General features: G+C 36.9%; 4 protein-coding genes across 8 annotated transcripts; 2 read left to right on the top strand and 2 right to left on the bottom strand.

Annotated features, from left to right (window-relative positions):
- LOC144635970 (uncharacterized) lies at positions 1-16,098 on the bottom strand. Of its 4 annotated transcripts, none has more exons than XM_078495106.1 (2): positions 16,007-16,098; positions 1-1,540 (listed from the first exon to the last, which is right to left on the bottom strand). In XM_078495106.1, exon 2 carries the CDS (start codon positions 1,509-1,511, stop codon positions 984-986), a length of 528 nt encoding a protein of 175 aa, XP_078351232.1. In that variant the 5' UTR covers positions 1,512-1,540; positions 16,007-16,098; the 3' UTR covers positions 1-983. The 4 variants fall into 4 exon arrangements, with proteins under 4 accessions (XP_078351232.1, XP_078351233.1, XP_078351231.1 ...); XM_078495107.1 differs by lacking the exon at positions 16,007-16,098 and adding an exon at positions 5,091-5,243; XM_078495105.1 differs by lacking the exon at positions 16,007-16,098 and adding an exon at positions 2,082-2,332.
- LOC144635937 (uncharacterized) lies at positions 5,399-21,023 on the top strand. 2 transcript variants are annotated; one of them, XM_078495062.1, is made up of 2 exons: positions 5,399-5,532; positions 20,013-21,023. In XM_078495062.1, the coding sequence occupies exon 2, from the start codon at positions 20,024-20,026 to the stop codon at positions 21,014-21,016; it is 993 nt and encodes a 330-aa protein (XP_078351188.1). In that variant the 5' UTR covers positions 5,399-5,532; positions 20,013-20,023; the 3' UTR covers positions 21,017-21,023. The 2 variants fall into 2 exon arrangements, with proteins under 2 accessions (XP_078351188.1, XP_078351187.1); XM_078495061.1 differs by lacking the exon at positions 5,399-5,532 and adding an exon at positions 17,817-18,565.
- LOC144635967 (uncharacterized) lies at positions 11,197-12,953 on the top strand. Its single transcript, XM_078495099.1, has one exon. It carries the CDS (start codon positions 11,594-11,596, stop codon positions 12,173-12,175), a length of 582 nt encoding a protein of 193 aa, XP_078351225.1. The 5' UTR covers positions 11,197-11,593; the 3' UTR covers positions 12,176-12,953.
- Positions 21,024-21,649: 626 nt separating the features above from the next.
- Positions 21,650-25,422, bottom strand: LOC144635960 (uncharacterized). Its single transcript, XM_078495088.1, has 2 exons — positions 24,785-25,422; positions 21,650-22,185 (listed from the first exon to the last, which is right to left on the bottom strand). Exons 1-2 carry the CDS (start codon positions 25,127-25,129, stop codon positions 21,895-21,897), a joined length of 636 nt encoding a protein of 211 aa, XP_078351214.1. The 5' UTR covers positions 25,130-25,422; the 3' UTR covers positions 21,650-21,894.
- Between the last annotated feature and the right edge of the window lie 907 nt (positions 25,423-26,329).

The raw sequence follows: 26,329 nt of genomic DNA, 5'->3' as shown, positions 1-26,329 counted from the left end.
TTTAGTGTTTTCCTTCAAGTTTTATTCTTGTTATAATAATTTACTGTTATTATAATTTAGCCTTTTCTACAGCCCTGTATATAAGTCGTTTCGGTCCTTAGTTAACCTCTCTCTCTCTTTTTTTTTTTTCCTTTTATGGGCTATTTACACTTAGTAATTATTGACGAAATATTCGAGAATATCAGAAACAAATTAACATTTCTAGTCTCTTATTTTTGTTGAACAAATATCGCTTCAAGATAGCTTAGAAAGAAGGAAATATTTTCTATCTACTGCTATTTACAATTTGATTCTTGACATAATTTTTTATATGTATAAAAGACGATCGGAAGATATGTTTTGAAATAAATTCATTTGAAACTCTCCATTATTTACCGACAAAGCAATTGCTTTCAAGCGGCGCTCACAGTAAACCACTTTACGCGCCAAGAATTTTGTAAACGTCCGTTCTGATGTTAAGTCTCTTTCCAAATCCGGCTATTTTCCTGTGGCATTTATTTCATAAACCGAACTAGTTCTAGACTATCGGGTAATTAAGAAATATCCTTTTATCTTTGTCTTGCTGACTTCGACTGACTCCCGTTGACGTGCTTTTTAAAAAGATATTTGCTTGATTTCAGATATTGAGCCACAGCGTTAACCAGCAGTGATCTCGGAAGCAAATCAGAGTTTTTCTCCTCTCTGAGTGTTCCTTTTGCTGTGCGCTAGAAGCAGTTTAGCTAATAAACCTGTTTTCCTCGCCTACAATCGCGTACAGCTGTAACATCCTCTATTGTCAAATTTCCAGTCTGCCACATTCACTTTCGCTATAATGTTGGCCTTTCCATGTGGTGATAGTTTACGTGTGCGCAACATTTTTTGAAGATGTTTGCTGCAGAAATGTCCGAACACGCTTCTTCTATGGAAAGAGGATTGTGCGCTTTTATTGAATAAATATATTTTATGGCAATTTCTCTCACTATAACTGTTTTCATTTCTCTGAATTATAGCGTAAAACCTCTTTGTGGGCGTGATCTCTGTCCCCGCGCGGACATTGGTCTTGATAATCTACTTGCACAGTCTATTTCCCCCTCTTCGTCAAAGTCAATTTTCGGAGGCGTCGGCCTAAACGGTCGATGCGTCCTGCTTCGGTTAAGCGGGGGCAAAGTCCGTGGCCGGCTGCTAAACTCAAACATTTTCCCATCGTCTGAAAAACTCGAAATACTGCTATGTCGTGTTGGTGGAGGTGACGTGGAGAGATCGGAACCACTTGCACAAGAGCTTGAGTCATCAAAACTCGATCCCTCGCTCGTTAGTCTTTTTTGCCGCCTTAATCCAAACTCTATTCGCTTTTGAACGCTGTAGTCCGTTTGTGAAAGCGAAATTCGCCGTCCTTGATCAGCCACGACTTGCAGAATCTCATCCACAACTGCTTGTTGTTCGAGCGTTTTTTTCCTCGGGAGTCGAGGATAGCTGTGCGTTGTCGACGCCATTCCACTATTTGCGTCTTCGTCGCTTTGCATTTGTTTCATTGAGGAGACTTGAAAGCTTTCTTCCTCACCTGTGGAGCGTAACAAACATTGAGTTTGTAGTTATAGTAACGTCGCTGAAACGGTCACTGCCCATCACACATAAACATCGCTTTGAAAACTAAACAGCATTCATTTAGCACTTTTTTAACATGCCGCAGGGCGAAGAACTTACCAGAAAAATAAACAACCTTTTAACGTTAAAAGCAAGCCTCAAAATAAGCTATCTATCGTTTTTCGTTTGTCCAAGGTGGAATTACTTCCACTCTCGCGTGGTTTCACTTTCGTTAAGCCACGTTGTACGACCCGTAATGCGCGCAAAGCGAATACAAATGAATACAATTTATTCATAGGTGTGATTTAATTTCGCCTTATCAAAGAGAGGCTCCCATTTATCTTTAGCCCCCCTGTTTTCTTAATAAGGGCTTAACCACGTGCAAAACGAAAATAGCTGCAGCGACACGCGCTTATTAATGATCAAAGAAAGAAGAGATTTGCACGCGATACAGCCGAAGGCCATAATTTGGCTGCTTCCCGCCACGCTGTCTTCGCAGGAACTTATTTTCGTCTCACCTCGTGATCTTAGTAGTTTGCTTAAATCCTTGGTTTCGTCGTCTCGATAGCTTGTTTAGTTGGCGATTAAAAGTCAGAAAGCGTTCATATCTTGCTGCGTTTTTGTTTTGACTTCTTCTCTACCGAAAAATATCGTGACTTCACGGAAATGCAGACAACAAAACACCACGTGGTCTTTACCTAGTCACGCGCGATATTAGATCAAGTAAAGTGTCGTCTATTTTTTGACGTTTCTGCCTCGAATATGTGGAAAGCTCTATCGCCAGCTATCCCAGTGTCAATATTTTAAAGTTTTTACTCGTTAGCAACGGGAGTTTTGTTTACAAACATTGACAAAAACACAGCAACTGTTTCATTTTTTTCGCCCCTCGGGACATCGCCTAATCGAGTCAATGGAAACAAAATGTTCGCGAACAGCTGGTACAAGTTTTTCAGCTGCGTAGAAACGAGTTTTTTTCCTTTAACTAGCTCTGGAAAAGTCGAAAACAACAAAGGAGAAAACTAAGCTCGAGATATTTTTTAGATAGTCATTTCTGTTCAGGTAGCAATATATTTTATCCGCCCTCTTGGCAACATTTCCAATCATGAAAAACCTAACCGGATCTTGCGAAGGGGTTTTTATAATGGATATAAGCTTTCGTGCATATTCTAACAGATACATATTCGATATGTATCATCTTTGTGCAAAATATTTTGTTTGAGAATTCAAATTGCACTTTCTGTCATCTTTGATTTCTCATGATAAAACCTTCTGCGTAAAAATGTCTTCTCGATCGTGCAAACAATTTCAGTTGAAAATAATAGAACGCGCATAATTTATTAACTGGAAAGCTGGAAAATAAAAGAAACTTTCTGAGATAGAGATAAATAAAAGTATATATATCAGTTTTTTATCGTATAATTCAGAAGGCCAACTTCGTAGTGGTAGGCCTTAAAGTGTCAATAGGATTTCAAATTTGATTGTAGTCACGGGACAAAACTGTAGACGATTGCAGTTTATTTTAGATCTAAAAAATAAGCATATTTGTCAAGTCATGCTTTCATTTTAAATGGTTTGAAAGTCTATATTGACGAGTTAATTTGGCAGTGATGATGTCCGCTTTCCGTGAGCTCGATCTGATATGAAAACGAAAATAACGACAATTTGCGTGCACGAGGAAAACTGACTGCGTCTTAATTGTGAGGCTCGTGGAAAATTCTATTGTTGTCAATGACAAAAAAGACGTTAATATACATGTTCGTGTCAGAACAAACTTATCAAACTAACCATGTTGTTATCGAAACAAATGGAATTATCAAACTGGGAAATATGCGAATATGCATGTAAAAGTACTTCATGAAATGCTCATATTTTGTGTGCATATTGGAATACTATTATGCTCTTGATGTCAGAAAATTATTTTTTTCCATATAAAGTATTGTGTTTTGAAGGCTAACACGCACCAGTAATTGTTTGCTGACAAATACGTAACATTCAGTCGCCAAGATATTCAAGTTTTATCGACTGTAGGGATATATTTTTTTAGCGATTTCTGTCGTACCAGTATGCTATATGGGGGTTAACACTGTAAAATGTTTACCACTAGATTGTACGCCCACTGCCTTGTCAATTATTCTGTTGGACTGTGAACAAACGTAAGGATGGTTGGTAAAATTGCGCGCAAAAAAGGTTTTTTTCTTTTAATTACCTAAGAGCTGGGTCATTATTATTATTTCTAAATCTTTCGTGACTAAAGCGCGTTTTAAATGAATAAATATTCACATTATGCACTGCAACTTTGAACACGTCAAAAATGCTTCGTGTAAAAAAATGATCGCGAAGGCAAAAAAACGCAGCTGATATATAAATGTTTGAAACTGGCCTGAAACTGACGTGCTTTTAATAACCTTTCGCTGTGCTTCATGTAAAGCCATTTTACCCACAGAGAGCATTTTATCCACGTTAGCTTCGTACTATCTCCATATTAAATTTTTATTTCACCAATTAGTTTCAAGGTTCTGGTTACTTTGAAAAAGTGAGTTTTAATAGTTTATATTAATGTTTTTAAGCAAGGGTTGAAAATACAGCTGTTTTAGGTCTAGAATTATCAAAGTTATGAACATTTAGAGTGTATATTAGTTCGTGGACACAGCTTTTGTGCGATAAAGAAAAGGCTTTTAAAGATATATTCATGCAAACCCCAAGGGCTTAGGAGAAAAAAATCAATTAGTAAAATCTCTTGGCGTGTGTATTCTGCCTCAGCCTTTTTCATGCAAATAAATGTCTCCTGCATCACGCACAGTATTCTTTGAGAAAAGCCATTTTATAGGGAAGAAAAAAAGAAAAAAAAAGACTCCGTTGGTAAGAGTTTAACCATACTTCAAAATTAAATTCTTCAATCTACATTAAATTCAGATATTATACAAAAATATCGATTTTTTATGTTACTTGATGTCATAGTGTTATTATTATGGTAAGCTAAGACTTTTTATTTTCCTTGGAAACCAAGAACTGTGTTGTTAGCAACTCGGCTGTTAATGTATTCTGTTTGCTGATGTTTGAAACGTTGAACCCTGCACGTGTTTTGGCTTTCAAAATTCAAAATACAAACTCTTTATGCCAATCGAAAAACAATGTTTGGAGTATTTGGCAGCAAATCGTTTAAATTACGACCAGTGACATTTTTTAATGTTACTGTCAACTTGATAAGGTATTGATATTAAAAAAAATTCTGTTGATCCCATTTTGTACAGGTCTATTTTAAATCTCAACTACGATGTGGCTGACAGTTTCGCTTTGCGTTTACTTCAAAAATCTTCGGACGGGTAGCTAGATTGTCATAGTAAAATCTTTGAAGCTCCAATCATTAAAATAGAAAAAAGAATAAAATAAAAGAAATCATTTTTTTCTTTTCATCTTCAGATTTGAAGCAGTCACGAATTGTCATCTATCATATTACTTAAAATAGAGAATGAGATCATTAAAATGGAAAGATTCGAATGAAAATTACAATAATTTATCTCGCTTACCTTCTACGAAGTTGTCCTTCTGCAACTACATATATTATTTTCATAGGAATAATTCCCTGTGTAATTGTCTGCACTCTGAATTATAAGCAACTCCTTGACAGTTGGCTACAGTATTTGCTTTGGGACGGACTTATCCAAAGGTTTGTGTACACGGATACTTGGAACAACTAATAGGTTCGTGGTCTCGGCGTCAATTTATATTTGCCTACGTGACCAAGAAAGACAAATATAATACTCAACAACCAATAGCATAATGGATCAGCTGAAAATTGAATTGACTAGCCACAGCAGTCTTGATTATATTACGTTCAGTCATGTCGGATTTTTCTTCCATACATTGGTTACTACTTTGTGATTCTTGGGAATTGAAAAAAAAGAAACTGAAGCTTTTTACCGCGAATTGATCGACTTTGTGGTTTATTTGTAGGAAGCTTTCGTGAAGGTTAGTGGTACGCTGCCTACATTATGTAGAAAGCCCAATACCTAAATTTGATTTTGTAAAACAATACTCGACAAATTGCAGAAGCATTAGGAAGTATGGATGGCTAACGATGGCGAAGGTAGAGAAAAATGTTGGATTATTATGTGCAAAGTAAAAAGGGTTCTAAGTGATAAGATTCTGCCAAAAAAACTCTAATTAACAATGTTGATTTAAACCTAAAGTCGCCTAAAGCAAACCCTTGAAACAATAAACATTTTCTGTAATTTCTCTAGCATGTTGAACAGACATAGCATTTCAGGTGAGTTGTTTGTAGTCAATGTTTACAGACCCAATTTTTCACGTTTGTCGTTCATCTTCCGTTTTAATCTCCCTCAGTGTCGTAAACATCGTTGTTTATCATTAGTTTATTTTGTATTTCTGCCTTAGAAACCTATTATTTTGAGGTTTCCTTCAATTTGAATACAATTTTGTACGTCCTAAAAATGACAGTTAATCAGTATCGTGATAAGACTACTTAACAGGTGGTTTTAAAATAATATTCGTCAATAATACGTGATATTGTTCATGGTTTTCCTTATACTAGATTTGCAAGGTCATGATATTCCGTTTTAAAGTGCAATTTTTCGAAACTTTGCCATACGAATTCATGCCTTTTAAACTTCTTGAAATCTATCGACTTGTTTATTTGTTTTTTGGCACTCGTTAATACATTCCTGACAGTTTGCAATTTAAGATGAAAATTTACGGATTGCTTGTGTAAATGATTGCCGATAGTGAGGTTTATATCAGTCCCATTACAGAGTCAGTTTTAAAATTAGCAAGCAACATCACGATAGTAATTAACGTCACCACTAAATAAATACATAGTGTAATGTTTCAATTTTTACCAGAACACCTTTGGTCTTTTTTTTTCAGAGGTCTAAAAGGCCGCACTTAAAACATCAAAATCAGACACTCGCGCGAAATGTTTACTTGCCGTATAAAGAAACGTGAACGGGTTTCCTGGGGTGCATGTGTAAAATTTTTAATTACCTCAACAATTTAATTTATGTTCAGAAAAGCGAGTACGTGCTGGTCAGCATGAAAACGGTTTGATCTCTTTCCAAGTAAAGAGATTGATACAACAATACTTTCACCGGTCGTTACAATCATGCACCCACTGTTGTCTAAGTAACACAGATTTAAAGAAGACACAGAACAAATATAAGACCAAAAAAACCACAAAAATATTGAACGTCATTGAACGCAACGAGTGTTTCAGTGAAAACATCGATCTTTTTAAAACTGCGTACCATTGAGCTCTGTAAGTTTTGCGTGGTAATAAAAATATCTGCAAATTGAGGACTAAATTACTGAAATTAGGGAACGCGGATTAAAAAGAAAAATGGTGAGAAGCAAGAGGAAGCGATAACATTGATGCATAAATAAATTTATAGAAAAAAAATTAAAACAAAACGCACCAATATGCCAAATTTGCATTTATCGCATAGCAACAGCAAAGCGCGGGGCTCTTTTCCGATTTGTTTTTAGAATACAGTTGATTCCCGATAACTCGAACCTTCAAGGGAAATTGAAAATGGTTCGAGTTATCGGGAGTTCGAGTTATTGGGAGTTGAAAACAAATAACCGTAAATAATATAAGGAAAAAACGGTGTTGACTGGTTTTCTATTCATATCAGTCGGTGTAGACCAGTCCGGTACATTTTAAACAGATTTGATTAGATAATAGAGAAGCCAAAAGAAAAAGGAACAATATATTTCTTAATCACTGTATAAACCAGAACGTAACTTATTATAAAACAAAGCGAATTAGCTGCGAACGTTGCAGGTTTCAAAGAGAACAACGCTATAGGCTACTGCTGCAGAGTTTATGCGATTTACCTTTTCCAGAAATGGTCAGTTAATTCGTCTTGACGATTATCCTTAAACGTTTTCTAAGCTTGAATTTGAAAGAATCAGTATCAACCTCCACAAACAAAGTGAACGTCTGCAGCACGTCATTGGTGTGGCACAGTTTGTGTTTTGAGGGGCGTTTCGGGGACGGCTCTAACTCGTGTACGTTTTTATTAGTTCAAATAAATTCAACGTTTTGGACTACAGTACGGTACAATACACTGTTTGCTTTGACTTGTCACGTATTGACAGACATGGTTCGAGTTATCGAGGGTAAAATTATATAGAAAATGACCTGAAGCTTAAGGGAAACGAAAATTGGTTCGAGTTAGCGGGAGATTCGTGTTATCGAGGGTTCGAGTTACCGAGGGTAAAAATTACAGTAAATGTATGACGGAAATCCAGGGGAAATCGATTTTGGTTTGAGTTAGCGCGAGGTTCGAGTTAGCGAGGGTTCGAGTTATCGGGAGTCGACTGTACTTCATCGCCCTTTGGAGCATAAAAGTATTTTCTCTTTGTTATTTGCAGCTGAAACAGCTTTAATTCTAGCTGGCCGTGCTCTTTCTCTAATAAAATCAACACGAAACCTGATTTTTTGCTGGAAGTGTCTTAATAATAATGGTGCCTTTTTCAGGCATATTTGCCTAATTTAAACGTCATCATTTTAGCTAGCCATATGAAGTGTATTTTGGCGACTTTAGATTATTTCTCGAAGACATCATTATAGATAGTAAGTCAACTGTTGTTTGGTTAATTCCTGTTCTAAGGTCTGCAAAGCAGGATGCTTATTCGCTTTTTTAAGTCAGTTTTTGAATCACAAATTTTAATCAGTCTTTAAATGACAAACGATTTTTCTCACCCACCATATATCTGTTGCGAATTAATTAAACAACCATTCAAATAATATATGACGGTAAAGGATTAACTTCAAACACGTAAACTCACTCAGACATACCTCTCATCATTGATAACAGTTTCTTTTGCCTCGATGTCATCAATATATTGCGTTTCCGATGATTCTCGCCCATTTTATGCTTAAACTGTTTCTTGAAAGTTTTGCCTCTCTTGTATTGAGAAGAGTGCTTTAAAAGATTGCACTATCTTTATAACAGCTTTAATTGGATGATTCCTTGTTGTCAATAATATACTTCACTAGCTCTCCTATACAATAAAAACACTAACGCTCATAGCTCCACCTCTTTACTGAGTCGCCAAGGGTACGAAACACGGGGAGTCAGACAGCACCTAGCGACGACAGAATTGTTTGTCGCGATCACTGATGCACGTATCCTTCCGTTATGCTCATACATATGCGTGAAATTTTGATTTATTTTAGTGATCTTTATGCGCCATTTTTTAGTTGCAATTGCCTGGTTAAATTCTTTGCCAAACCGGTTTCACGAGAAGACACTCGTGTTTTATTTGTGAGTTTTGACTTGTACAGTAACCTGTGATCAGGTGCTCTAGAATAGAACATCAGATGGGAAGCTAATTTTGTGCTAACCCGGAGGCATTTTTAAATTGTATGAGTGCACTTAAAGGTGCATAACAACCATGACAACCCAATCTAGATGAATGTGCAGAATGTTCGAACGACAAATTAATTAAAGTTTCACTCTACTGACGCCGGTTTAAATAAAAAAAAATCGATCAATGTCGTAGTTTTAGAAACGTTTTGTTTTATAATAATAATAATGATAATAATAAAAAATACAGTAAATGTTAGAATTAAGAAAATGTTACTGAAATTACTATAATAAAATCGAAAAAAATGCGCTAAAATGAGCTGTATAAATCTTAACAATTAAAAATGTGCATAAAAAGTAAAAAAAAGTAGTAATAAGTAATAATAAGTAATAATTAGTTTTTTAAACAGATAAGTTTTGGGTTTCGATTTAAAAATAATTAAATTGTCTCACGAGCGGATAAACCCATACGACTTTGGGTGGAATTTGGTTTTAGACGTAAAGAGTATGATGATCGGAGGATTTTGGCGGACAATGCTTGAATTTCTCACCCCACCCACCACCCAATGCAACCCACCGCATCCTTGTTGTTTTGCGCCTCTTAGCGAAATTAAAGATCGCTGACCAAGAAACGTCTGTACTGCAGATGCAAAAATCTGTTTACAGGAGCTGGGCCTGGCTTTTATTGGATTATTTTTTTTTTTTAAATAAAATTTATATTTTGTTTTGATGTCATTTTTATCCATACACATTTTTTGTTCAAAAAAAATAAGAAAATATAATATGAAAACAATCATAGTAAATTCAATTCTAGTGGGTCGAATTTTTTGATCCTCTACCATTTTTTAAACAATTCGTACGTTTCGAATCAAATTCCTATTAAACATACTGAAACAAAATTTTACAATATGGAAAAAAAATTTGAGGGAAGATTTTCTCCAAATGAACTATCATAAATATCTTGTCTTCACAATTTATTATGGAAGTCTTCGATTGTCCAAAACGGTGATAACGGGAAGAAAAAACGTACAAAAACACAAAAACACAAATATGGACTTCTATTAATGTTCACTTAATCAACACAAAAACGATTGTCAAATTCACATGAATTACTTCTCACAACAAGTGAAGCTTTCAACACAATGAAGACTTCAATTCCCTTTGTGTCTGACATGTGTACTCCATTAGTGTCCGGTAATTTTGGCAAGGCGACGAGTCAGTATGATAATACACTGCTTTGTGTAAACTTTTTTAAAGTCAGAGTAAGTGGTGATTAATTAATAAGAGGATTGAATACATTAACATCACAAAAGAGTTACAAATATACTAGGACTTAGCAAACAAAGGCTAAAAAGATGCTCAATAGATCAATGAACACTTTTAGCTATTCACATCTTCTTAGTTCAAACACAGTTCGATCTAACATGACCTGATATTGTTGGGTTTGAGTGGTTTGGACAAACTTGTAAAAGGTTACTGCCACTTAAGAGAATGAAAAGGCAAAAGTTATTTCAAACGATTTATTGGACGAATCTTTTATGGCCCTAGCATTTCACCTTCTGGAGGTATAATCGCATTTACCGCCCATTTCAACTAGCTTCATGTTTTGTTTGGTGATGTGGTCTACGAAATTGCTGCAAAAATGCGAGACTTTTCGAGAATGTTACTTAATGTCAATGATTGTTTTATTGCAAGACTTAATAACATTATTTTGGTTTGATTTTTAAAATTAATAAGCACCAGTCTTTAATAAGCAGCAGTCTAATTGAATCACCACTCGACAATAAAAGCTGTCATAACATAGCTTGTGTTTACAAAAAGAACAGCTCTTCTGCCTTCCTTTTTCATTTTCAATTACAAGCTTTCTACGGTCTTAATGACAATGCCTTTCTAGAATTCAACGCCTTAATTTCTCATAAGTGTAGATTCCACCTTTCGTAATAACATTACCCTTCTATAATTGAAAACGATAAATAATAACGCGGTTAAAAAAATTGACTTAATTTTCTCAGCCCTTTTGTTGTTGATTTCTGTGGGACATCAATTTTATTATTTTTGTTTTTCAACCGGAGCTTTTCCAGAATCTTCGAAATCATTCAATGGACTACACGTAATGTTTTTGAGAGCTTTTGAGACAAACCCTACGTGTAATATTTTAGCCATTTTCTTTCTATCTTTACTTCTGTCACTCAAATTGTTTGAGAAATTGAGGCCTCATCTTATTAGAGGCACAATTATAGAGAACAGTGCTAAACAAATCTCAGATAAACCTATTGTGCAGTGTTCATTAATCAATCTTCCATTCTGTACATAAATGAAAATTAATTAGTAAATCCCTTCAGGCCGTGAAACAATGAACTTATCATAGGTCACACTTGGCCAACCATTCGCTGACTGACTGCGCTAATTGCCTCCGCTTTTTTCCTGCGTTTAGTGATATTGGTTTTTGTCTGTTTCGTCTCCCTGGTTTTATTAATCGACCAGAACCGTCCGTTATCGCTTATTACGTTAGTTCAATGTAGAAATTCAGCGAAGCGGAATTGTACTAGGATCGTTTGACGCAAGCATGTAAGTGCATTCAACATAGAATTCCGTAAACAAGAAATGTGAATCGATGAGTCATTCACACCCGTATCATGATCGAGCTTTAATGTTTAAGTCGAATACCTCACTTAAACCTCAAGTTTACCGTGCAAGACGATATGAGGAACACGGAAGAGCTTCAAAACCGAGCTTTGCGCAACAGGCCTACTGAGGAACACACAAAGGAACTACTTGAAATAATAAGAAAGCGCGCTGAAGAAGATGTAAACTCGAATGTTCACTTTGACGAAGCTTTGCTGAGAAGAGCTTCGGTAACTCGACCAAACGAGCCCTTGCCGTCAATCCGAGTCGATCACAGTAGTCCGAAAAGAGGGAGCTGTCCCGCTGTACTTGACAACAAGGAGGAAGATACAAGCACAAGATATCGCTGGAGATCTTTAAGCGATGCACCTTTGTTAGAACTTAGAAATCGTTCCCCGCGCGAACGCCGACCGACGTCACCTGCGAGCGACACAACTTCAAAGAGAAGCTCAAGAACACGCGCTCCACGGCTATCGACGAATCTTCCTCCACTGCAGTTGGAACAACAACGTATTGAAAGACCGACTTGTGTTCCAGCGCTTCACCGCAATGACTTACTGCTTCTGTCGGCAAAGGAAGATATGAATATGAACATAACTTACGAAAACGAAGATTTTTTGACGGAGAATGTCATAAACCATCACAAAGATTGTACATGATATGAAATCTGTACTAACAGGCTTTAAGCTATTGGGTTAGAAAGCCGTCAAACAGTCCGACACTCCACGAAGTGTAAGCAATTCTAACGATCACAAGGGCCGGAAATCTCTGCGGCTTCTTGGTGTGTATGCAGTATTTTATTCAGTATTCTCTCGTTTTGAGAAAAACTTCTTCAACAACCAGCTACACGCCACTTTTGAAGTTGTTTTGGATTGTCAACAACGTGGAAAATAAGTACAATGCTTGAAGCTGCATTATACCTAAATGTACAATACGCGCAACGGTTCTCTCAGAACAAAGCTATTTGTACATTGTTTACTCGCTTGCCAGGTGTAAAAATATGTACTAATTGCTAACATACAAGACCTTAATTATATTCTACATTATCACTGGAAGCTGTACTCAAATATACGAAGAATTTCAAAACAGGTTTCTTGCAACAATATGATATTTATAGAAACTATACAATGCTTTTGGAAGTTATTTACCGCCACGGGGGTAGATAACTTGAAGCTGTGTTCAGTACTGAGAATTAAAAGTACGAGCAGTGACTCTTTCATAAACGCGTTCCCTATGCATTGTCCACTGGACTTTTGAGGTGTAAAGATGTGTACAAAGAAACTGCTAATCATATATTTATAAGGCCATAATCACAAAAAAATATTTATCGGTATAAGTTGTACAAAATGGTACCATGTCAACTTTCAATAATGGTATAAGTTCTAAAACAAAATAAAAACTGAAGAATAAGCGTCTCAATACTTGTTGAGACCGCTAAAACAGTGGCTTGTGTAGAAGTTTTCAATGAAATATATGAATTTCATATTTTCACATATTCATTTCAAATGTCAAATCCGTTAGCAATTTGAATCACCTGTCTGACTCTACATCACTCAAATCTCATTCGTGATGTTAGTATACATATCTTTCAAAGAAATACCAAGAGTAAGCTGTGATTTTATCAGAGAACAAAATGTTTCTTTGTTTTATCAAAACGTTAATTTAGTTAACGAAGAATCGGCCTTTCTTAAAAACGAATGAACTGTAAATTGTCACTGAACTGTTCCGTATGCAGGACTAAGAATCATAAGACATTTGAAAAGATATCGCTTTTCTCACATTTTTGGTTCGTTGTAGATAACTTCAGAAAAGAGCGAGATCGAACAACCGCTTTTCATGACTTACGGGCTACGAAATCTTTCAGAGCTGTACTGATGCGGTTGAAATTATTTCATTAGCATGAAAAATACAACCCTTTATTACAAAAACAAATGAAGGCTTATCACTTAAGTGCTACTCAACGACCTTTACGTAACGTTTTACGTCATCAACATTGTTTACATTAAACACAATATAAAAGATAGCTTTGAACACTAGTTCAAACAGTGTTATTTACAATTTCAATTCATGGAAACATCTCTTAAGTCCAAAGAATATAAGAAACAAAATTGAACAAATATAAATTTAACTAATTGTATGTTTAAAATCATCTAGTTTTGTCTTTGTTTATGTGGTATCCATGACAAGTTATTTTCGTTCTATTGCGGCTTCGCCCACACCAAATTCTTATCCGGCGCATGTTTTCAATAAAGACTCTTCCAAAGCGTAGATTTGAAGTTAATCGAGCTTGAAGGACAAATTACTTGCCTTTTCGTTGTTAGTTACCTGAGTTGAAATAAATTCAACCGTTTCTTGATTTCAAATTTATTACGCACACAAATTGACGGTTTTTTCATAGTCAGGTGAAAGAATAGAAACGGAAATTCAAAAATACACATCTCCACCCAAAGAAGAAAAATCTTTACTAACAACTTCATAAAAATATTAAACCAGTTATTTTCGTCGCTAATGGTTTCCTGCATGTTACTAGCGATGTTTAGTTTTCTGTTGATGTTTAGTTCCGTTACTAACGGTTTGCGTAATAAGGTATTTTTATCCTGCCGCCATTTTTTTAATGGCAAGAATGCGTGTTTGCGTGTTCCTTGCGTGTGGTTGAAGTTAATTGAGCTTGAAGGTGAAATTTCCTATTTCGTCCACGTGCTACGGCCCATGTCATATTGCTTACTGTTATTATTTATTTCAAATAGTCAAACAATCTTTCTTTGGCATCCAGTAAGAAAATTTACTACTTCAAAAAAGAGAAATGACTAGATATATTGTTTTATGGAGCTGTTCCATCAATTGAAAAAATTCTTGTTATTTTCGTCTTCGACCGTTGCATGGCACTATGTGCGTCATACAATTCAATCTTGACGTAACGAAGTCGGTTGTGAAGAGTCAGGCAACTTTATGATTGACAGGTTGTTAACCGCAGGTTATGATAGATCAAATGTAATTCATGTTAAAGAAAACTTAAAATAACAATAAAGAAAGACTTGATCATTCTAGCTCGGAGAAGGTTGAAAGATACTGATGTAAAAAATGGCACAGAAAACGGTCCTAACATAGCACAATTTTCATAGTGATGTTGGCCGACCGGCCATGACCAAAGGCGCCTAACAAAACATTTATGCATCTTAGGAAGGGTTTTCTGCATCTTAGAAAGGGTTTTCTCAAATATCATTGCTCTAATAATGTTGCTATATATTATTAAAGGTGTTCTTCAATATGTTTTAGTTCAAATCTTAGTTGCCCTTTTACATTACACATTTCAGTGTGAGCTTAGGCGAATGATTAAATGTTAAGGAAAAGATTTTAAAGGGTATTAGTGGAGTAATGGAATATTAGTCCCAAATATGAGGGGGTAATCATGGAACAACGTAGAGGGTTTGCTTTCGAATAATGAAAGCTGATGATGGTTTTTGGAGAATGGTGCATGGATTTTACGACTATTCTAGAAAAATGGCAACTTATAATTAAAGAAAATGGATTGAATATTTAGGATAAGAAATACTTCATTATTTTAAGTCCCCCTCCCCTCCCCCAAATACTCAACAACATTTAGTAAATTTCTTCTTACAAAATAAATGACTGTCAAGCAGATAAGTTATGTTTGGAAAAAAGGAAGTCGCTAAATGAGGAAAATTGTCGTGATGTACCAACAAATCATTCTTATTGCAGCTTATAACATAAGCAAAGATTTCAATTTGTTCTAACAACTGAATTAGGGTTTTACTCATTAAGTTATGTTTACATAAGCTAGGCTAATTCGAGCTCGATCAACGGGGCTACCTATGAGTTCACTACTGTGGCATAACCGGAACAATTACGTTGGAATACCACAACTATTTCAGTTCAACACATGTTACCTTTTTGATTAAAGTTATTGGGAGTATTAAAATGGATTTTTAAAGAGATGCATGAGTTCTTAAGTTAATTCTGCAGCAGGTCGCCAACCTCACGGAAGAATTCGTTAATCTAGACTCCAATATTGCTCACCAACTGAACGTACTTAATTGACTCAGGAGGCTAACCACACGAACGCAGAGAATGTTTTAACGTAATTTACAAAAGTTTATTAACATCATACTGATATAGGCTGTGGAAATAAATATACCTAGTAAACATTGCTCTGGATCGTTGAGAAATCCAATGTTGTTTTTAAAATCAAAAGTAAGTTGAAATACACCAAGTAAAGTATACATGCGTAAAATCACAGATAAGGCTTTATATAGAGTGGTAATGTTTATAACGAGTTCACACAGGGGTGCAGATCCTAATATGATTACCAGCAAATAGAGTGAAACTACACATCTGATTGCATTAATAAGTTATTAGCTATACCATTTTAAACTAAGTCAAATGACGTTTTAGCCCATTTAGCTCGTTCAAGTTATCACGAGCTTTAATTTCAAATCCAGGATTCTAGAATAAGTGATAGAATCGCTTACCTCAAACGTTTAAGGACTGAAGAAATGTGGTTTGGTCGCAATCACTCGCTCAGTGAGCTGGGTTTTTCACACACCTACTCCTTAATATTTATAACCGACAAAAAGCGTCTGATATTACTTTATAATTATTGCGACTCCACTGGTCCCTTGACATGTGTTAAGGGTGTTTCTTCCTGTTTTTCCGGTTGCTTGGCTAACAAAGAAAATTTACAACAATTAAACCCAAGACGAAATTCTGTTGCTAAGGAGGCAATGGCAGAGAGACGCTATTCAAGGGGCCCTTCGTCACTTTCAACTGGGTTCCGCGTGCTTGTAAGCTCGCTGTTATGTAAAACCACTCTGTTTTTCACGACAAAAGCACATTGATTCAAGTAGTAGCCTGTTTCAACCCCGTTAGTCTTACAGCTTTCGTTTCTGTTCCAGATTTTTTTGTTGTTGTTTTTTTCTATCTTCAGTTGGTCGAAAAACCTATGTCACGATATACGTGATCTGTATCACGTATTTTAGCCATATTTAGACAAAGGAAAATGGTCACCAAATTGAGAGAAATATAAAAATAAGCACTTAAAACAGTGAAGGAACATTCAAATGACACAGCAAATACAAAAGTAGGTACGGATGGACAAAAAATGAAGACGATTCATACAGCGCATTAACATTTGAGGAAACCTTAAGTAGTAGTTTACATCACAAAACGTTATAAGTAATAGCAAACAAACTTCAAAATTTAATCTAATTTTTCAAGACTTGCTAGCCGTGGTAAAGCACGTTTAACCTTCGCTAGAATGTTTAGTCGGGTGTTACTACTAACGATGTGTTATTCTGTGAGAGTAAATTGGAGTAGGGAAACATTTAATTGGGCTTAAAATTAGGAATAAGCCACTGGTCTAACGAAGAACTAGAGTCCAATTCTCCTCAACCAGGGGCTCTGGCCAGGAAAAAAAAAACATGACTGAGAAATGTCCATGGTTAAATTCACTTCCAAAGTATTTACTTTCTCCCTTCAATAAAAAATAATAACCAAAGCGAAAAAAATGACTGAGGCAACTGCCTCGGTTTGCCTCAAAGCGGCCACGGTCCTGACAACTGGCAAGAGCGTCCCCCCCCCCTTCCCCTCTCCCCCTCCCCCTTTTTACGCCTGCTACGCAGGCTAAGAGCGAAGTAAGTAAGTAAGTAAGTTGCCTTTATAAACACATGACTACAGCTTGTGGGGTCGTGTAAATAAAAGATAAAAATACAATAGGCTTACATTGTTAAGTAGTAAACTATAAATAACTGCGCTAATAGGTAACTTTGTTGTTCGTGGTTACCTACTAATCAAATCCGAGTGCATCGGACGAGGCCCCGCACCAACATCAATTTTCTCCTTAAAATACTGATCAATCCAGCGGACAGATCACGAGTAGAAACAAAATAATCAACTAATTAAGACCTGTATTGTCGTCTTAATTGGTGTACCAAACAAGTTAGAAGAGTGAATATTTTGACATGAGTCTACTCAAGTGAATCAGGTCAAAAAACGTATGATTGTATTATTCACACACGCAGGATGACATAGTCAAAACTGCGCGTATATCATACGTTTGTTTTAAATTTCAGGAATTTCTGACCAATAAAAAACTTCCCCAAAAACTTCGATGGCATGCAGTCTCAAACTCTCAAGACTGCCGTCTTTTTTATTTCGTTGTTATGTCTCCCTGTTTAGGAAAAAATTAGCAACATAACAATTGAAAGCAGGTTAAAATAAGAAGCGTCATGAATTAGTCAATTTTTTTCCTTTAAATGGTTTCATATTCTGTCATATGTAAAAATATATCAAACTTAGTATTGCCCGTGGCCCTTTGTGAGCGAGATCCAAGGATACCATCTTGCCTGACAAATATTCAATTTCGTTTATGAATTAAATCATGTTTTCTTTCTTTAATCATTCTCACAAATTCGACCATTTTCGCCAAGTATATATTATTCCGACTTCAAGTATTAGAGTTTCTGTTCTAAATGGATTTGGTATGACTCTGCAAACAGAAATTTTTCAAGTGCAATTTTAAGTAAAACTTGCGAAAACAAGCCCTAATAGGTTTAGCCCAGAAACGCATTCATTCACCATGGAGAAGGGAACAAAACAACACCAATATATTTCTCTAATTTTAAAGGTGCTCCTTGAAATTCAAATGAGATATAGACATCGCCAAGTGCGAATTAGCAAAACATGCAAATTGTATTGTGTGTGCCATTTTCTTCTCGCAAAATATAATCGATCGCTGATCTTTTAATTTCTTTCAGCGTCGGTTGATTCTTAATTTTGATAAAATCCAACTGCAAACAGGAACCAAAGTGATAATTATTCACACTTATCGTCAAAAAACCAGATTAATTTCAACGGAAAAGGAAATTTCGTGTTGTCAACAGTATATTTGTTCACCTTGGCGAAATGGAGGCGTTACCAAGTTACAGGATTTGATCAGCAGGGCATTTTAGCGTGCGCAGTTCGTATATGTTTGGTTTTTGGCGAAACTGGCGTCGCAGTCGATTGCACGAAAGTAAAGAAGATGAGAAAAGGTAAGTTTGAATCCTTTGCTTGGAAAACTCAATTACACTGATAGATCGCTGTCGAATGATTGTTCTAAAAAAAAAACTAAGCTGATGTACTCACAGTGAAATCTATAGAAGCGAGCTATATACCATGCTTGCTACAGTGAATTTCACTAGACGGTTGACTCTAATCAAAAACATGAAGATATACCTGTCCCCTAGACAATTTTAATTTAAGATAACAAATAAAACAAATTTATACATCTTCAAACAGTCAAACGACATGCAAAGCTCAAATTTACGTCCGTCTTGTTTCAATACTATTATTCGCCGGCGCTAATTTCACACTCGGTGGTCAGAAATCAGTACACAGAAGTCCATTTCGACCTTGTTCCCGGTGCTAAAGACCAACCATTTGCTTTTCCTACTTAATTCACAGACAATAATTACCTCAATAAACTTTGCTCTATCGTTTTAGCTATAGTTGATTTCAGTTTGTTAGCTAACCAGGGAGAGTTAAAATGCAAAAACGACGGCTATCGACAGGAAACCCCAATGTCGAGCAAGTTTTAACTTGAAAACACAACAAGAATAACAAGAACCGCAGCATAAAACTGTTTAAGTATCATCTCCAAAAACGAACATACAACACAAATTTAGTAAGAACTAAAGTTCTGGTTGAAATGTATAGTCAACGATACACATTTACCCATAAGAGACTGAGACTCCAGTTTATATGCAATATTCCACATTAAAGGGACGAGAACTGACATTTTACTGTGAATTACTCGAAATTACGCACGCTTTGCGGTACAGTCAGTTGCTTTTTCATAATTCTTCAAGTATTTCAACTCTACAATCTACATCTATGCGGTTCCCTTGATGGTGGAAATATTAATCTCCGCGTGAGGGGTGAAATAGCCAAGACATAAGTGTTTGATATGAAAGGATATGCTTTTTCGGTGAAGTGTTTTTCAGAAAAAGCATCGTGCATACATTTACATATTATAACCCCTAACTTTGGAAGTTGTGTATAAAAACGTTTTGCAAGGAGTGCAAAATAAAGCAAACTGGTCACACACAATTACGACCACTACATTTGTAGCGTAGCCCAACTAAAAAGGATCTAAACTCAAATTGTCATTTTGCTTACTGACAATAGACCTATAGTGCTTTCATCTCTTCAAGAGCCATGTTATTAAAATTTTGAGAGGAAGCCACATCAGCCTTAGCTGTTTTTTATGCTGGTTCTCTATGTCTATCCAGGTCGAATTAGAATTTAGAAGTGTTGGTTTTTGTGGAGGGAAGAAAACCGGAAAACCCTGAGGAAAACCCTCGGAGCAAGGCGAGAACCAACAACAAATTCAACCCACGTATGGCACAGGGCCGGAATCGAACCCGAGCCACATTGGTGGGAGGCGAGCGCTCTCATGAATGATATAAATTTATCATCATTTTTACAATTGTATTTCAGGAGTGATTGAGATGAGGTTCTCTTCTTCCAATGTTTTATCTGAAGCAGACAGCAGCATCTGTACAGATAAAGATTCATCGCATACTGATATGGAGCGGATGGAAAATCCCTTTCAAAATCTTCATCCTAAAATATATTACCGACAGAAAAACGCGGCATCCAGGAAAGTGATCCTAGATAACAAGAGGGAACTTACAATGGACATTAAATCAAGCCCCCTCATGAGCGTCAATCTGAAAACGGATCATTTAACCAAACACTCGAATTCATCTTGGCCAATTAAGACAGATGATTATTCGGTTATTAGCCAAAAAACAGTGACAAGAAAAGAGCATAATGATTTTGTAAAGGGCCGGGAGACATACTTGAGAAATCCGCCAGATACGGTGGCGTACTTAAACGAAAGAAATATTTACTTATCAAGGGACGTTTCTGAAGGAGAAAAACTCGCCCTTCCGTTACTTGCCTTACCAAGGGCCGCAAAAGACAGTGCGCAATTGATAAATACAAGTTGTGCACCTTCTAGCAGAAGTAATAAAGGACTCTTTCCGCCGATAAAAGATGTACCCACTTTTATTCCGCTTGTACACGAAAAAGAAAAGAGAAGGAGAAAAAGATGGCGCAAGAAATTCAGGGATACCGAAACAGCAAGGCTCGGTGAACAAGGTGGCGAATACTGGTGGAATGTATGCACGACTACATACCCCACTCTTCCATCAGCAAGAGGAAATCTTGCTAACCATACTATCCAGCGAAAATGTTTGCAAGAACACCAAGTCATACTAGAGTCTGATACGAAGAAGAAAGGGTGCGGTTCTCAAGGCGTAAGCAAAGCCACAGATTTCAGTAGCACGAACGCCGATGATTTCTATTCTAGAAACCCCTTGACTTCGCAAACGCTATCTGCTCGGACGTATAGTGACCATGATGATGCTAAAGGAGGAGGAATGGGCCGAGACTATATGATCTTGAAGGCAAAGATTCATCGGTCGTCTTTTATATAACATTATCACGATTTGATCAAACATTGACTTCTCCAAAAACCCAAAAAACCAAAAAACACCCTAAAATTATTCTTAATAATCTAAAAATCAACCAGACCAGTTGCAGGTGAGCGAGTAGAACACCGGGTAGAACAAAATAACATAAATAAGCAACTGACTTGAGTTCAATCTTTCTCCATTATGGGAGCAGGGAAACTTGAAAAAATATGCCAATCTAAGAATTTTACTCCTTAGCTTGAATTGTGGCTAAGTGTTTTTGTTTGTTCATTTTTCTGGTTTATTTTTTCTTTCATACTAGGAGAAGCACTTAGTGATAAATTATCATCTTGAAGTTTTCAGGCTATTTAACCGCTCTGTCAAATTCCAAGAGCTTACATTTCGAGCCAGTTAGGACTTTGTATAAAGCAAACAAACAGAAAGTAAAACAGCCTGTACACAAAGCAAAAAATTCAAAGATTTATTCCTCACGATGACACCTGACTCCAGAGGGCTTAGAAATAGAAAAAGAAAATCCCTTCACTTCTACTAACATGCTTGACAATAAAAAGTAATTTCAGGGTCTCTCTTGTTTAGTTCACTGATATTCAAGATAGACTCTCAAGCCTGAGATTGAGGATTTTTTGGGGAAAAAATGTGTTATTAATTCAGTCTCTCCGAAATTGTCTTAGTTTAATTGTCATCAGGTCTTCCAAAAATATAGATAAGTTTTTAAACATAGATCAATTTTTTCTTTGAATCTCAGTTTATCAGGCCTTTTCCACATGCCTGAACTGTGACTTTCTGGGCTTTGACAAGTTTGCTCAAAGCGAGCTCACCTATAACTTTCATGTAGGGATTCTTAAACCCATTTACAACTGCAATGTTTCTTCGTCAACAGTTCAAGGAATTCTTCTGTAGTCTCTACGAGTTGGACAAAAGCAGATGGCCGCAGTAAGGATAATAATAGAAAGTCCAATTAACGCAATAGGCCACATCACGCTATGTAACACAACGTTTTGGTAATCTTCCTTGCTGTGATTCTCGTAAACCACTTCATCCGGGACTTTAGGATTGCGATAGTACTTGTGTGTCTCCCCAGGCTTCCCTTTCTGCAGCTGAAACTCTTCCAGGTTTTTCCTGCTGGAGTCTGAGTCCACGTTGCAGATTTTTGGTTCAATCTCATAGGAACACTGAAAAGTAGGAAATTTATACACAAACGTCAGATAGTCGTTTGCTAAAGATTCAAGTTTTAAAGAAGGTTTTTTTCCTCTTTCTTTCTACAGCCGAACAGAGTTTTTATTTCCTATTTCCATTCGTTATAATATAAAAAATACTGAATCGGTTGACAAACACGCCTTTCTATCCCAAATTACACGCGAGGATCACGCGAGAGGATCGAGGAACGTGTGGGGAGCGTGTCGCACGAATCACTCGAGATTTATTTGTCGCAAAACTGAATTTTTATGGTTCAATAGTTTGAAAGGCGATGAACATTGACCGCGATTTAAATGAACCCAGGTTTTAGAACTGTTCAAATAATACTAATTATAATTTTTACAATCAAAACAGAACACGAAATTGACCCTTATCCTGGACTAGCCTGCGGCGGCTCTCTTCAGGGGACGTGAATATATATGAACTCCTCGCCCCTGGAGCTGCTCCAGGCTAATCCTGGACTGATAAGAATAATCTCTTCCGTAGGCAGCTGATACTGACTTTTATAAACAACTTCCCCCAGCTGAAGTATAAGACTTTATTCTGATTTAATGATTTTCGTGTGTAGCAGAAAGAAGCATTACCAAAAAATGAGTCAAAAGGAAGACTACTTTAGAGCCACAACATTGTTGCTTCACTGATTTCGGATTTCCAGCCATCTATTAATATTACTACATACTCCATAATACCTGCGATCGGCTTTCTTTTTTCGCGGCGGGGGAGGGGTCATTTCCGTCGCCCCTCCCCCGTACGCCTGACCGGAACTCGATAACGACTGGAAAGTCAATAACACCGGAGATATGCACGTTTCAGGTTTGTTTTGATCACGTACTGTGTATAATAAGGTAAACATGACTATTGTTACAGGAAGTCAGGAACTTAAGAACTTATGACCCCTCGACATTAAATTCTGTTTACAGAAAGGGAATTTAATTTCGAGAAAATTGCCTTGAACAAACCAAATTCACGAGTTAAAAAAATAGAATCAGAAGTTATAAACATTCTGGCGGTGCGCGGGCCCCATGTAGTACGGCAAGTGTAATGTAGAAGTTGAGTTGCGCGCTCTCAGTCAATCCATAAAACGATAAGCAATAGATACGGACGAGACCTCAATGGAGCTTATCATAATATATGGTCAACAGGAAGGACTCGTTGGCCTCCCCTGAGTTAAGCTTGGCTGAAAAGCACGTACAGTACAAATTCGATATTTCTCAAGAGACAGAAAGGAACTATTTTAGCGAACAGTATATCTGCATGATCCCGGGTTACTTCCTATAGTGGACTATACGGAGAATTTCCCGCCCGAAAGGGGTACCTTTTCCAGGCTGTGGTATATGGGTATAGTATTTACGAAACTTAACTCGGCTGTATCTCAAAATCAGCCTTATCTTTCCAAAAATGGTATATGAAAATAAGGGTTTGGGCCTCGGGGCGGAGCATCCCTGTATAAATATAATTTTGAGTACCCCCTCTCGGAATCTGTGTACAAGCTCTGTTTTGTACTTGACTGTACCGGTTGTTTACAAAAAATGCTCACGTGATTTCGAAACTTAGCTCGATTGTGTCTCAAAATCAGTAAAATTAAACATAAACTTTGTATTTTAAAAGAATAATGAATCGGTCAAACGATCAAGGAGAAAGATGTCAAATAGAGTTTGATCATGTCACGTGCTCAAGATGAAGATTAGCTCGTTTATGTTTCATCCGTGTGCTCATATTCTTCAGTGAAACCAGAAATACATAATCTAGATTATGTACTTCTAACCGTGAAACGAATAAAAATTCTCGTCGATTCGTATGAAAATTGCAACAAGTTTACACGGTCCGTAAGAACGTACAGCTGTCGACGAGAGCGCCTCAGAAGATGGGGGTGGGGTCAAATGAGCGAAGGTTTGGATCGTTCAAAAAAATGTACCTTGGCAATAAACTTGCTCACGTGTCGGATTCTGCTACACGGCGTCAAAGTCAAGTGCGTGACCGACTGACGCGTGCAGAGCCGATTTGTTCAAGGGCCAAGACCTTTTTCGAAAGCCGAAGAATAGTGCCAAAAAAATCAGTTTGATTTTATTTTTGGATAACCTTGCTAAACAAATGCGACATTCTGGATTTGCATAGGCTAGCGCACAAGCTAAGGTGCAAAATTTCACGCAATGTATACTGCAACTCAGTTTAATTGGCGTGCCGGAATGTTCTTATGTGCAACATTAGGAGTCTGACGGGAGCAAAACAGCAACCGAAGCCAACAAGCCTTGTTCGTTTTTTAAGCGTTCTTTTAAGCAGACTGAAAATTTAACTTGGGAGCGTTGTTTCGCAGTAATGTTTCAGATTTAGTGCATGGACAGAAGTTAATTCGCGCGACGCTGCACAGTAGAAATTAAAGAGATTGTATATCTACAAAATTGCGCGCAGCTGCACACAACCACAAGGGACGCAATTCATTTAGTCGCCTCAAATTACGCTCAATGCTGCCCTGTGCTTCAAATAAAATATATCTGCGGATATGGGAAGTTTCCACCCAACATTATCTGATGAAGTTGATATTTTCGGATATCTATCAGATCTATGTTATGTTACCTTGTCGTTCAAATGATACACATCTTTCCGCAGCAAATATCCAGTATGCTTTTCACTAGAAACGCTTCTGGTCTTGTTTACGAATTCACCATCTTCACACAGCACGTAAACTTTGAGGCATCGGGAAGTAGATGCATCTTCACTGTCTTCTGGAACACAGTCAGTACAGTTGCCCGTTTCGCATGATATTTCACTGTGTGTCACACGGCAAGTCGCTTGTTCGAAGCTCAGCCCTTTCTGAGCAGGAAACACTTTAGTTGCAGACAAGACCAACAGGGAAATAAATCCCGTAACAAACATCAAACTTGCAATCAGGATAGTAAGTCTTACGTAGTTACCATACATGTTGGCCACAGAGACTGACCAGCGCAAACTCGACAAACTTCAAACAAATTGTATTCAAAGCTCCCAAATTAACCTGATTTTGTTTATGCTATTCCGGCCCCGTCCGTTGGGATTGTAGAGATAGAAAAAGCTATCCGTCCTTCGACTTGAGATTATATTATTTTTGCCTCTTGTGTATAAATTGTTTTGTCGGCGTGCATCCGAAAGCGTCCCACCTTCTTTTGTAATTGAGTAGCATACAAAAATTGCCACATCAGGGTGACATATCCCGGCATGAAACAAATGCCAATCTGCTCTTTATTCAAGGCTCGATTTTTATTAATTAAAAGAAAAAGAAAAAACTTGTCAAGACTTTAACTCTGATTTGATGATAAAATGACAATAGTAAGTGATGCCCGACTCTAAAAAAATTAAAGGTTAACGAAACAGCACGTACAAATTTCAGCCACCCCGTGATCGGTCGGTGTACTTATCAATAAGAAAGATGTGCTTAGTACTTGGAGAAAAACTCCAAGAAATGCCGCATTAAAGTTCATTAGCACTAAAAATTCGCCAACAAGAGAAAATGGAAAACTTTCAGGCATATTTGGAATTGTTGACATTGTTTGTACGACTGCGGGTGTATGTTGTCTTTGAGACTTGTTAGGTCTTGTTATGGATATCATATTTTTTTTAAAAAAAAACCTTTAATGCTTGGATGTCAAGGAATATTGGCAAATTCTATCCGTCTAATATTTTTACACAAGTCCGCTCATTTTGGAAGAAGTTTTCTCGTAGTATTTAAACGTCAAAGTAATTGTGTCTGTGTTCAAAGTATTGTTAAAACCAATTTAGTGATAGCTGTTGTGTAATCGTCACGAATAGACACAGATGTTGATACAAAACATGCATTGCATAAGTTGTATCCGAAGGAGATTCAAAAAGTGTTGCATCATCCTATCATCATTACCTCTTGGTGAACTTCTTCACTATTTATCACCGGCTTAAAATCTACCATCTTTATTATTTCTACAAATTTGATGATTTCCTTCGTCCTGCGTTGCGGACGCGTGTCCTTATCACCTGTTGGCCGAGCTCCGCGGTCTCACGTGCTCAGGGTGGCGCCCGGTTCTGGGGGCCAGGGTTCTCCCGTCGGGACTCGCTTTTTTCTTTGTCCCACCTGTCGTGTATTTCTTCACTTTTTCCCGGCTTATCTACCAT

This window comes from Oculina patagonica, chromosome 13 (genome assembly GCF_052425735.1).
Source record: "Oculina patagonica isolate OP01 chromosome 13, crgOcupat, whole genome shotgun sequence".
Lineage (NCBI taxonomy): Eukaryota > Metazoa > Cnidaria > Anthozoa > Scleractinia > Oculinidae > Oculina > Oculina patagonica.
Note: the sequence above shows the minus strand (reverse complement) of the source record. Positions and strands in the feature narration are given on the sequence as shown.